The following is a 12,954-nucleotide window of genomic DNA, read 5'->3' as shown; positions in this document are numbered from 1 at the left end:
GCAGTACTCTGTTATAGAAAAAGAACTGTTGGCCTATTGGTGGGCCATCGAAACATTCCACACATATGTGGGGGGAGACGGTTTAAGCTGCACATTGACCACAAGTGTCTAGTCTACATTCTGGGTGGGGCTGGAAGCAGGTGTTGTACACCTAGGATTTTACAAGTTTCCACTAAATTGATGCAGTTCCTATTCGATATGCCCCACATCCCGGGTGGCAGGAACAGACGAGCTGATTTTCTTTCATGGTTTTCATGCAAAGGAGACGATGACAGTGATGTAAAGTTATCTGATTTGATGGATCAAAACTTTAAAGATTGCTTGGTGGCCTCTTAAGATATTCCTGAATTGAAGGTTTCTTCAGAGGGAGAATGGAATGGAAGATGTGAAGAATAACCAGGTTTTGCAACAGGTTATAGACCTACTTAAAGGAGGTTGGCCTAGAGAAATGGTTTGTCTCCATTGTGACAACTGCATTGTAAGGTGTGTAATGAAATTGAATGAAGGTTCCAATCAAGGAAATGAGAAATGTGCTTGCTCAAGAGATTAAATCTATGATCAGGAATAAAAGAAGATTGGGGTCTTAAGAGCAGGAGAGGTAGGCCCACCTCCATGGGTGGACAGGGGCTAGTCTGACTGGCTAAAGTCAGTAATACACAATTAAAAGATGAAATTTAACAAAATATCCACCCCGGTGGTTCCCACAGAGAAGGAACTAATCAAAACGAAACATTTATGAAACGTTCAATATCAGCCTACTTCTCATGGCTCATACAATGTTTGATTTTCCAGCAGGATGGCCTTTATAGTTATCGCACAGGAAAGCTACCTCACAGCACCCTCCATGCTAAAACATCTACATCTGCCACATTGCTGCGAGCGCGCTGGACTAGCCCTGTGCGTTTTTAACTTCCCTGCGTTTTCTATTTGTGTTACTGCTTTTGTTTGACTTACCCTTGCTTTTAGATTTGGCTGTCTCCAGCCTGCGCCCCCTCCCCTCACTGCATTTAAAAAGTGCACCTCTGTGCCTAAAAGCACCACCACTTTGGTGGGTCCGGGTCCTGGGCATCTACTTCGGGCGCCATCTTGGTTTGGGGATTGGGATTCGGCGGCGGCCGCCATCTTTAAGCGGACTCGCGCGCCAAGGGCTCACTGGAGAGTCTACTTAAGGCGGTCTTTGTTTTGGAGGTGGTCCTCTACATCTGCCACATTGCTGCGAGCGCGCTGGACTAGCGCTGTGCGTTTTTAACTTCCCTGCGTTTTCTATTTGTGTTACTGCTTTTGTTTGACTTACCCTTGCTTTTAGATTTGGCTGTCTCCAGCCTGCGCCCCCTCCCCTCACTGCATTTAAAAAGTGCACCTCTGTGCCTAAAAGCACCACCACTTTGGTGGGTCCGGGTCCTGGGCATCTACTTCGGGTGCCATCTTGGTTTGGGGATTGGGATTCGGCGGCGGCCGCCATCTTTAAGCGGACTCGCGCGCCAAGGGCTCACTGGAGAGTCTACTTAAAGTCGCTCCTTCACGCGCAGCGTGACGCGCAGGTAGACGCCTTCGCTTAGCCTGAGTCGTGCCGGAGTCCTGCCCGTCTGCGCCCGTCAGCGTCCCGGAGGCGCCGGGGCGACGGTGGACTCCGGCTCGGCCCGGCGAGGGGGAAGATAATCACCTATACCTCAGCGGTGCTGCGCGCCATGCAGACCCATTCTTGCACCTGTCGCTCGGTCTTTCCAGGGTGCTTCAAGGGTAAACGCCGCTGCCCGGCCTGTGGCTGGACGCCCACGTGGACATCGGTCAATGTATGCAGGCCCGTAGAGGCTCGTGTTAGGCACCTCTGTTTGCTGCTGAATACGAGGTCGCTGGGATGTCATGCCCTGCACCTTTATGATCTCCTCGTGAGGGAAAACCCCCTGTGTCTTCTCCTAACCGAAACTTGGCTGGGAGAAGCGTCGAATCCGGATATCTTTTCCGCTATCCCCCCAGCCTATAACATCTTTCGGCAGGATAGAGAGAAAGGCAGGGGCGGTGGTGTTGCTGTGGTGGTGAGGAAGAACGTTTCTTGCTCTGTTCTCCCTCTCAATCCCATTGGGGGCTCGGAGTCCATTGCTTTTACACTCAGACTGTCCTCGGTCCAAGCATTTAAGGGGCTGTTGGTCTATAGGTCGCCAGGCCCGATGGGCTCCTTCTTGGAGGATTTGCAGATAGCGATTTCCGAACTGGCGCTTACTACACAGCACTGTGTAGTGGCGGGCGATTTCAACTTCCATCTAGATGTCACAGGCGACCCGGACACCATCAAACTGTTGGACATCACATCTCCTCTGGGCCTTTTACCGTTCGTGTCAGGTCCTACGCATGAGAGAGGGCATACCCTCGACCAAGTGTTTTCATCAGCTCCGCTTGCTGATGTAGAGACTCTGCCTGTGCTCTGGACGGATCATAGGCTGATCAGGTTCTCTGTGTGTGAGAATGGGCGGCCGGATAACATCGCCCCCATGCTACCTAGATCGGCCTCGAGAGCGCTCCATAGAGTGACACCTGATATGTTAGAGCAGGCGCTCGCGGAACATCCCTGTTATCTCTCGGGTGATCTGGAAAGAGACACGGAGGCTCTGCAGTCGTGGCTGACTGAAAGGCTGGACGATCTTGCCCCACTGGCAGCCCCTCGGTCCGCGGCTGCACGGCAATCTGCGCCGTGGTTCACTGAGGCGCTGCAGCCAATGCAAGGTTGCTGAGCGGGCCTGGCGCCTTCAGTATAATGAGGTGGCCAAACTCGCCTACAGGGCGGCTATAAAGGCCTATCATCGGGACATCTTAGATGCCAAAAAAGAATACCTTGCTAAGAGGATTGAGGTGGCGGCGAACTCCTGCAAGGAGATCTTCACGGTGGTGAAGGAGTTCACGACCCCCAGTTCCTACTCAGCCCCACCAGTGCCATCGGAGGCGTGGGCGTGTAATCTCGCCAGCTTTTTCACTAATAAAATCAAGGCGATTCAGGCCTCCTTCTCGGAGAGCGCTGAGAATGGTGGATGTGGCCCCGGAGCGGAACGTGAGCTATCGCCCATGCCTGCCGCAGTGTTGACAGATTTTCCAGCTGTCACTTGCGAGGCGTCGCAGGCGCTGCTTACCAGCCTTAAATCTGGCTCGCCACTTGACCCATGCCCTGCCAAATTTTTGGCCGGGATGGCGGCGGTGGTGAATCCCCTGGTTAACCCCATCCTCAATGCCTCCTTGAGGGAGGTAAGGGTGCCTAGCACCTGGAAGAGGGCGATGGTGATCCCCCTTTTGAAAAAGCCGGGCCTTGATGCCGAGGTCTTGGCCAATTATAGGCCAATTTCACTTCTCCCGGCTCTGGCCAAGATTACCGAGAAACATGTTCATGGCGTCTTGTCGAGCTTTCTTGAGACCAACCATCTGCTCCATCCTTCCCAATCCGGTTTCCGTCCCAACTTCAGCACGGAAACGGCATTGCTGGAGGTCTCCGAGATCATCAGGGAGACCTTGGATGTTGGTGGCAAGGCCATGTTAGTCATGTTGGACCTGTCGGCGGCCTTTGATACCGTCCCCCACGCGGCGCTCCTCGCCAGGCTCCATGACATCGGCATTAGGGGGACGGTGCTCAAATGGTTTACATCCTTCCTTGAAGGCCGCCGCCAGACGATCTGGGTCTCCCAGAGCTCCGCCGAGATGCCGCCTTTGGGGGTTGGGGTTCCACAGGGTTCTGTGTTGAGCCCATCGCTGTTTAACATCTTTATGTCCCCCCTGGCGGCGGCGGTGGAGGCTTACGGGGCCCAGATCGTGTCCTACGCCGGCGACACGCAACTCCTCTTCACCTGTGGTAAAGATCAACCATTTGATGGAGAGAGTATCCGGGGTTGTTTGGGCAGGGTATTCGACTGGTTCCAGCACAACAACCTGAAGGCCAACTCCAGTAAGTCGGAGGTCCTATTCTTCGGCTGTGTCACCGACCCTGAGTGGCGGCAATGGTGGCCATCTGAAATGAGCCCTCCAGTACAGTCATCTGCGGTTGCTAAAAATCTTGGCGTCAAACTTGATAATAAGCTGTCACTGAGAGCGCACATCCTGAGTCTGGCCGGAACCTGCTTTGGCATTCTGAAGATACTCCGCAAGTTTCTTCCACTGCTTTCTGCGGAGCATAGGCGGATTACAGTGCAGGCGCTTATCGGGTCCCGGCTCGACTATGCCAATGCCCTCTTTCTTGGCCTCCCGGATTACCTGGTCCAACGCCTTCAGGTGGCACAAAACTCTGCTGCCCGTGCCATCTTTGGCTTGCATAGGCGGTCACGAGCCTCTGGGTTGCTGCAGAAGCTTCATTGGCTGCCTATCCGTAAGCGGATTATGTTCAAATCCCTTACGCTGATGCATAAAGCCCTGTTTGGCTCAGGGGCTGGGTATCTACGGCGTAGATTGGCCTTCTATCGTCCAGCCCGCTCACTGCGGTCCGAACCTCTTTTTACTGCCGTGGTTCCACGTGTGCGGAAGGCACGGACTGGGGGCCGCTCCTTCAGCTTTAAGGCGCCCCAGTTGTGGAATTCTCTGCCACTGGCGCTACGCAGTACCTCTAATCTGCTTCAATTCAGGAAGAGCCTGAAGACGTGGCTTTTTAATGTTTAACTTTTCTCTTTGCTGGGTTTTTTCTTTCTTTTCTCTTTTAGTTTTTTCTTGTTATGTTATTACACACGGAGCCGCCTGTGGAAAGCGCCGGGACACTCTTTTAGAGTAGCCGTGCGCTATATAAGTTTATTTTAACATAACATAACATAACAAAACATCTCACCCTAGGCATCAAGTTCACAACATAGTCTATTGCGAAATGCTCAGGGCAAAGCGTCTGTGCCGCAAGGAACCTGAATATGAGAGAGAAACTAGCAAGATGATGAAAAGATTTAGAGAAAGAGGCTACAAAGATTATACCATTCATAAAACAACGGAGAGGTCTTCAAAACAGAAACGGATTGAACTTTTAAAACCTAAGTCACAAATTAAAACTACAGATGCACAAACTTTAAAACTGATAATGAACTATATTGCAGAGAATCAGAAAGTATAAACGGTTATCAAAAGAATTTGGCATCTACTTCTTTATCCAAATGCACCACAACTAGACCTCAGCTCAGATACAGGCGTAATTCCACTTTGAAAGATATGCTGAGTCCAAGTGATAATATATGATGTACAACACCCAATGTACTTTTGGTGTTGAAAAATGTTTCCTTAAACGCAGTCATGGTGTGATTTGTAAACAGAAAATATTGACAGTGAAAAAAGTACAGAATATGATATATGAGAATTTATAAATTGTAATACCATTTTTGTTTACATTATTAATTTTATTTCTGGAAAGATATATGCTTGTGCTATAATAAGAAACTCGAAAGTGGCATGACAAGAGCATATAGGACGTTAGGGCGAAAGACAGAAGATACCTGATGGCTATGCACATAGAAAACATAAGGAATCAGATTCTTTAGGTATAAGATTTGTAGCTATGATCTGAGTTCATCCACCGAGATGAGGGTGAAACAGAATTTAAAGGATCTAGGAAATGATGTGGATATATAGGTTAAAATAAACAGTGATCGGCCTAAATACAGACAAGGAAGTGTACTTACAGGAATACATTCATTAGACTATACTTAGATAGTAACTATGTGCACTAATCGTAACAATCTGAAGTTAAGAAGAAGTACTGACATTCTGACTAACACATTGTAAGCAAATCTGAATAGGCATTAATTGAAGTGAAATAGAAAGATAACATTAAGTTTGTATCTGCACTCATGAAGCTGTAACTAACTAAATTTCTAAGACTGGATTGAAGGTGTAAATTAATTATTAATATTCGAAATACTGTAGGATGTAATTGGTTTAGTTACTATAGATCAATTGTCTTGAATTAATTACTTGGGGAATGATGAAGGAAGGGAATTAGGCATAGATGAGATTGGTATATATAGGGAATTATCATATCTAGTTCAGGGGTCTCCAACTTTTTCTGTAGTGAGAGCTACTTCTGATCAGTGAAAATCATTGTGAGCTACTGAAGGCTAAGCAACTTGCACATGATTATCAGACACACTCACGCCCAGCTACATTGATTCGAGCCCAATGCCCAAAGAACCAGATACTATTGTTTGAACAAAATACTTTGATTAGGGGCACTATGACAGGACGGCCATGTCTGTCAGTGAAAGTGCGGTCTTTGGAATGTATTAACATGTGTCCGTATGAATGGGATAATTGTGTATGAGTGACTGAGAGCCTATGTCATATGCACTTGTGGCACTGGAATACCTTTCGTCATATGTGGCGCCGTTACATGTATAAAATGAACTGATTTGAATGGAGAAGCACACCTAAAATTTGCTATTTTACTGTTTACTACCACTATCTTTTTTAAAAATATCTTTGTTTATTTACAAGCGTGCTGCTGAGGTGGCACGTCTGTCCGCACACCGTGCCTAAAAAATGTACTTCCTAGCTTGAATGGACTGGCCACTCAACCTCTGCGCACTGTCACTATATGTGAAATATTCACAACAATCTCAACTTCTAATCAAATTTTACACAAAATGCTTTAAGCTTAGTTTTAAGCCTTTTCAATCTTATACATAAACATATACTCTACTTTTGCTCTCTAAACGTAATTTTAATTTGATTAAAGTCATCAACTCAGAAAATCAATAACAAATTTCAGTTTGTTTCACACATTTGTGAACAATCCAACTTTTCATTTCATGACGGTATAACATGCTGATGTTGCCCGATGCATTTTGAGTCCCAAAGGACTCTTCCTCAGGGGCCTGAAACTGAATATATACATAACATAAGTGAAACACTATAATTTTCACAACATTCTAAATGTAGCAGGCAATACAAAAATTCACTTTTGTAAAAATAAATAATCAAATAGTGCGTGAAGATTCCGCCACCTCACCACAGGCTGTGAAAAACAATGCATGAGTGTACTCACAATCCGGACAGAAAATTTATACACCACCTGTCAAAAGTACAGACAATGTCAAAAAATGAAAACTGCAATCCGTTGCAAACATAGTCGACACAAGTTTTCAAAGACGTCACCACGTCTTACCTCGGGCTTTGCTGGGTATCAGTCTATCAGCCTCTACCTCCAAAACGACAAACTTCCGACACCTACAAAAACGGGACACACTGTTCAACCTCTCGTCCTCCCCAGAACCCTGAAGTTTACCCTGCCCGTAACATTGCATGTTACCTTATGTACGCCAAATGGGTGCTCACTCTCGTTCCACCTGACTTCACTAACGTTCGCCACAAGCTCTTCCAGCGTCTCCCCGCTTTTACTGCCTCCACTGCGTACAACTCACAGTTACTTCCGGAACAAACTTATAACCATTTTTAGGTCGAGCCTAGCGGCAGTGCGCATGCGCTGCTCGCACTGCAAGACTGCTGTAGTAGAGTATGGGAGAGAAGCCGGGCCCACTCTCATCCCATTTTTTTCATTCGCTTGTGTCATTGTCTTTCGTAAATGCTGCCTTCGGATTCGTTAATAGGCTTGTTATTCCCTCCTTAGTGCAGCCTTGTCTTCATTTGTACCCTCCCATGGCGACTGGCCCTTTTACTTCAGTTGTTACATGGGACCTGTTATTTAGTCTGTAGGCACTATTTACTTTATCGAATTTCTCTTACTGCAGGCCAGACATACGATGCTTCTGCTGAAACTGCGCATGTTTTTTTAAGCACGGCCGCCCCATAACACAGGTGCATGCTTTCATTAACTTTAACCCAGCATTATCTTGTGTATGTTTCAAGCCCCCAAGTAAAATGATTAACAAATTAAGTCATGTGAATTCCAGGTAGCACATAGTCCTGTGCTAATGGGCTGAAGCTGACAACAGCACATCTGTGTTCTATGTCATCTGTACTAAAGCCACCTGATGGGTTGTTTTCATAAGCCTGTTTTATTAACAATAGCACCACCACCATCAATACCACCACCACCACCACCACAGATACCTCCTCCACCAATACCACCACCAATACCACCACCACCAATACCACCACCAACACTGCTACCACTGCCAATACCACCACCACCACCAATACCACCACCAACACCACCACCAACACCACCAATACCATTACCACTAATACCAACACCAATACCACTACCAATACCACTACCACCAATACCACCACCAAAACCACCGCCACCACCAATACCACCACCACCATTTAATACCACCACCTCTACCACCACCAGTACCACCACCACCAATATCACCACCACCACCAATATTACCACTACCACCAATATCACCACCACCAAAACCCCCACCACCAAAATCACCACCACCACCAATACCACAACACACCAATACCACCACCACCAATACTACCACCAATACCACCACCACCAATACCACCTCCACCACCAATATCACCACCACCACCAATATCCCACCACCACCAATACCACCACCATCAATACCACCACCTCTACCAGTACCAATACCACCACCAATATCACCACCACCAACAATACCACCACCAATACTACCACCACCACCAATATCACCACCACCACCACCATCAATACCACCACCTCTACCAGTACCACCACCACCACCACCACCAATACCACCACCAATATCACCACCACCACCAAAACCACCACCAATATCACCACCAATACTACCACCACCAATACCAATACCAACACCACCACCAATACCACTACCACCAATATTACCACTGCCACCAATACCACCACCACCACTAATACCACCACCACCAATACCAACACCACCGCCAATACCACCACCACCACCAAGTCCAACACCACAACCAATACCACCAAGTCCAACACCACAACCAATACCACCACAACCAATACCACCACCACAAATACCACCAATGCCACCACCAATGCCACCACCGATACCACCTTCAAAAGTTTATCTCATAAAAATGAGAACGTTTAAAAAAAAAAGTTTTAAAAAAAATGCGAGACACTCTATGCTTGTTTGATATTTGTAATCTATATGGTTATATATGCCTTATGACAATTTAAGATAATAGGCTATAAGATGTGGCTATATAGAATGGAGATACGAGATAAACAGGAATCTGTGATTGAAAGAGATTATGATTGAGAATATATGATACTTTATGCTTATCTTTGACCAAATGAGATAGAAATCAGGAATTTTAACTTGCAGTTGTATGTCATGAATGTACACTGTCAGCAGTGTTAATGAAAATAGTGTAGGTGAGAAACTCCACATGATGCTGTGTGATATCATTAGGTAAAGGTATACTCAAACAAAAAAAATGGATATGTAGGCATCATATATTGTGATAATGTTTGATCAAATGAGATAGAAATCGGAAACTTTAACTTGTGGGTGTAAGGCATGATCATATACTGTCAATGGTATTAGGGAAAGAAGAGTTTGTCAGAGACTGTTTGATATATTGTAACATAAAGATATAGAAAACCAAAAATACCTGTAAGTGAATTATGTGGGCATCTATCATTGTGAGACTAATAGACACCACCTTATTGTTTCTGGTGACATATATGAAATACTATGAGTATTGTCTATTCAAGACTGATAATTATATTGAAATAATATTTGGAATATGATGAAGAATGACTGAGTTTGTCAATCTTTTTAAAAGAAGATGATCAATACAGTGGATCCGGAGACTTTGTTTAAAATTTGAGGATAGGAAAAGCAAAGTACAAGACCAGAGATTAAAATGTATATTATAAGGAGAGATAAATATAATTGGAATGAGGAATAGTCCATTGAAGTTCAAGGGACTCACCCTGTATACCCATTTACTGTTCCTATGCTGATGAATTGAATTTGTATGACTTCAGTTCTGTTATGAGATACATATCTTGTGAAAACAGATACAAATAACTTGTAATACATACTGAATACAATTCTGTGAGGTAAGAGGGTGATGTTATTAACTGATTCTCTGTTTTAGATGTTAAAAATGTTATCTATGTTTGTTTTAAAATCTTTATGTTACATTGAATGTTTTCCCCTGAAGAAGCAATCCTGCTATTGTGAAACACATGTTGGCCTAGTGTAGATTCTATATTTATAAAGAGATTTGGGATAATCTGTTCAAAGGTTTCCTTCATTTTTGATTTGAATAATGTTATACATACCTTGCATAGTAATGATACTAAAACAATGATAAGCTCCGATTACAATTCCATAGTAATCAAGTTCAACCAAGAAGACTTCTCTGTTTTAAGAGCTGCAGTTACTTAGAGTATTTCATTTTAAGTTTCTAGTAGAACCTTTGAGTTACAGTTGTCTTTGCTTATTTTTGTGAGATATGCTTTTCTTAAAACAATATCTACACCAAACATTCTAGAGGTGCCTACAGCATGTGTATTCGGCTTAGAATATATGAAAATCAATTCTAGATCTATCCACAAAATGCTTCTTGAATAGATATAAGTTTTCAAACTGCATTTTCACAGTTTGAAAATTTGTGCTGAAAACTCTTATGTTTTTTTTATTTGTGTCAACATGCTCTATTGCTGTTTTCTGATAACTTGTTGTATTGTAACTTTACCAACAACAATCATGAAATGAAATTAATCTTAAAGATGTACAGCTAAACATTAGATTTCTAAGATAGTGTTAGAAGCTAGCATTTGTTCTTAGAATTATGTATAGTGCATATTATCACAATTCCTGTCCATAGATAGTCATTCAGTTGATAAGCTTCAGTGTGGTTGTCTTACAAGTGTTCTTGATGTCACATCAAAGAGTGAACACTCCAAAACAATCATAATTCACAAGCCTTGACATGGCATTTATCAATTTCTTTTTTCTACTACAGTTTAGAAGAAGCTATTCAGTATGGAAACATCATGTATGACAGAAGAGTTGTGCGAGGAAATACATATGCACAAAGCACTCTGCCACTGGTAAGTACAGTGCCCTTGATTCATAAACGTTATTCATGTTTAAATTTGAATACATTCTACAAGTCGGTGTCTGCAGCGTTATAGCAAGAACTTTATATATGTACCATGTTTACAGAATTTGTAACTGTGTTGGACAACTCTTGCTCTTTTGCAGTCTTAATAGGTGTTGGAGAGGGTCTTAACCCAATTTCACCCCCCTGTTCAGAGCCATAGATACAGCCACATATTGGCTTTCTTGATTCCCTTTTTTAATCTGCAGAAACGTAGCAGTAAAAATAATGTATCCAACAAAGGGAAAAGAGTCCCATCAACCCTTAAATATTGTGGGTATGTTAAGGGAAACCCTTAACTCCAAAGTAAGACGTTTTAAAAAGGTTATAATAAATCAGGCAGTTCAAAAACACTCGTACTGTCTGTCTTCCTTTGAAAGAACAAATCCCATTAATCAGGAATGGATGATATTCTGTATTTCTTTATCAGGAGTAAGTTCCTCACAGCAATCAGTATGGTTGTGTATTGCTATTGGATTTTTTTGTATTCTTCTCAAAGTTTGTTAAACTATGGACCTGCTTTTACCAGCAAGAGAGCCAATGGACTTTGGTCAGGAAACTCCACGTCAGTTCTGCACCGCCTCTTCATTTTCCACCCAACAATCGACTTGAGCTTCAATTTTTTATACTCTTTTTAGTTTAGATTGTTCTGCATTTTTTTCACATTGTAAAACTCTGGGAACCCCCCCCCCCTTTTTATCTGCCCCCTTTTCTGTGGTTAGGTCTTTGTGTGCAAGTTCTACTCTCTCTCTCTCTCTCTGCTAGAAGCATGATTTCGAAATAATGGCGACATTTGGCCTGCACACCATGTGTTCGGGCAGCAGCTACCCAACATGTAAGGGTCCCATCTGCTCCCATTCCAAAGCTGTACTATAAACAATGCCTCCGATTTCGTTATGATGTAGTTACATTGGGAAACAATTTGTGTTTCCCAGTGTTACTACATCATAGTAGTAAATAACCAGCTATACACAACAGTACTAAATATTTGTCTAATGCACTCAAACACTTGAACTGTCTGTAGGTAGAAATAACAGCTGAGATACAACATCTATACGTTTTTAATGGATGAAGGACTGATTCAGCCTACTGGGGTGATTTAAAAATTTGACTTCTACAATACACAAGTCTCAGTACAGCATCTCAGTTAACTCAGTTTGCTACCTTGCTGAGATGTTAGAGCAAACCCTAATCTCATATAGACTACAACATCAAGACACATTTCAATTAACAATCCACTAACACATTACACATAAATTCTGCCCAGAAAGAAAATCTTGTATATTATCTCCTCTATGGTCTTATTTCTTAAAATATTTTCAGCAAAGGTCTGGTGTATTAATTACACCGGCGAAAACTCGATTGAAGCCATTTGTTTGAATGTTTAATGAAGAGAACTTACTAGAGATAGAGCCACAAACAATGACCACCTTGAACACGCCAATATTGTTTTTTGCTTTATTCCATCCCCTTTCATGTTGTGGTCACTCAATTTCTCCCTCATCGTGTAATGTAACATGTGTACAGCTGGCATGTTATATGATCAAGATTATTTCATAACCTAAGTGCTGATAATGTAATTTGTATTATTGGATGTGGACTTTTCTAACATAAATACCAGTTATCAGAGCAATTGTACTATTTCCATTTACGAATCAGAGGTGTGCAATTTGCACATCAAATAGTTTGCGAGTAGGAGTGCAATTTGGGGATGGGGGTCACAAATCCTCCTGCCTAATGTATATTAATTAGGAAGGTTGCAATTTGCTATCTATTGCTTGTGACTGGCTGTGAATGAAAGGATGGAGGCCTGTAAGGGATAGCATACCTCCATCCCTACATTTGCATTCCCATCCAGGTTTTTTTTCATAGTAGCCAGTGTCTATTAAGTGGTTATGTGCTACCTTAAAAATATTTCCCATTTAGGAACACCTCTGGAGTACA

The 12,954-nt window shown here is 43.5% G+C and overlaps 1 protein-coding gene across 1 annotated transcript in view; it reads left to right on the top strand.

Annotated features, from left to right (window-relative positions):
• The window catches only part of RSPH3 (radial spoke head 3), a 135,133-nt gene that overhangs the window by 9,052 nt on the left and 113,127 nt on the right, over nucleotides 1–12,954 (top strand). The window contains exon 2 of the mRNA XM_086927327.1: nucleotides 10,873–10,960. Coding sequence (XP_086783453.1) covers nucleotides 10,873–10,960 — 88 coding nt within the window. The remainder of the gene's footprint in view (nucleotides 1–10,872; nucleotides 10,961–12,954) is intronic.

This window comes from Lissotriton vulgaris, chromosome 6 (assembly GCF_964263255.1).
Source record: "Lissotriton vulgaris chromosome 6, aLisVul1.2, whole genome shotgun sequence".
Classification (NCBI taxonomy): Eukaryota; Metazoa; Chordata; class Amphibia; order Caudata; family Salamandridae; genus Lissotriton; species Lissotriton vulgaris.
Note: the sequence above shows the minus strand (reverse complement) of the source record. Positions and strands in the feature narration are given on the sequence as shown.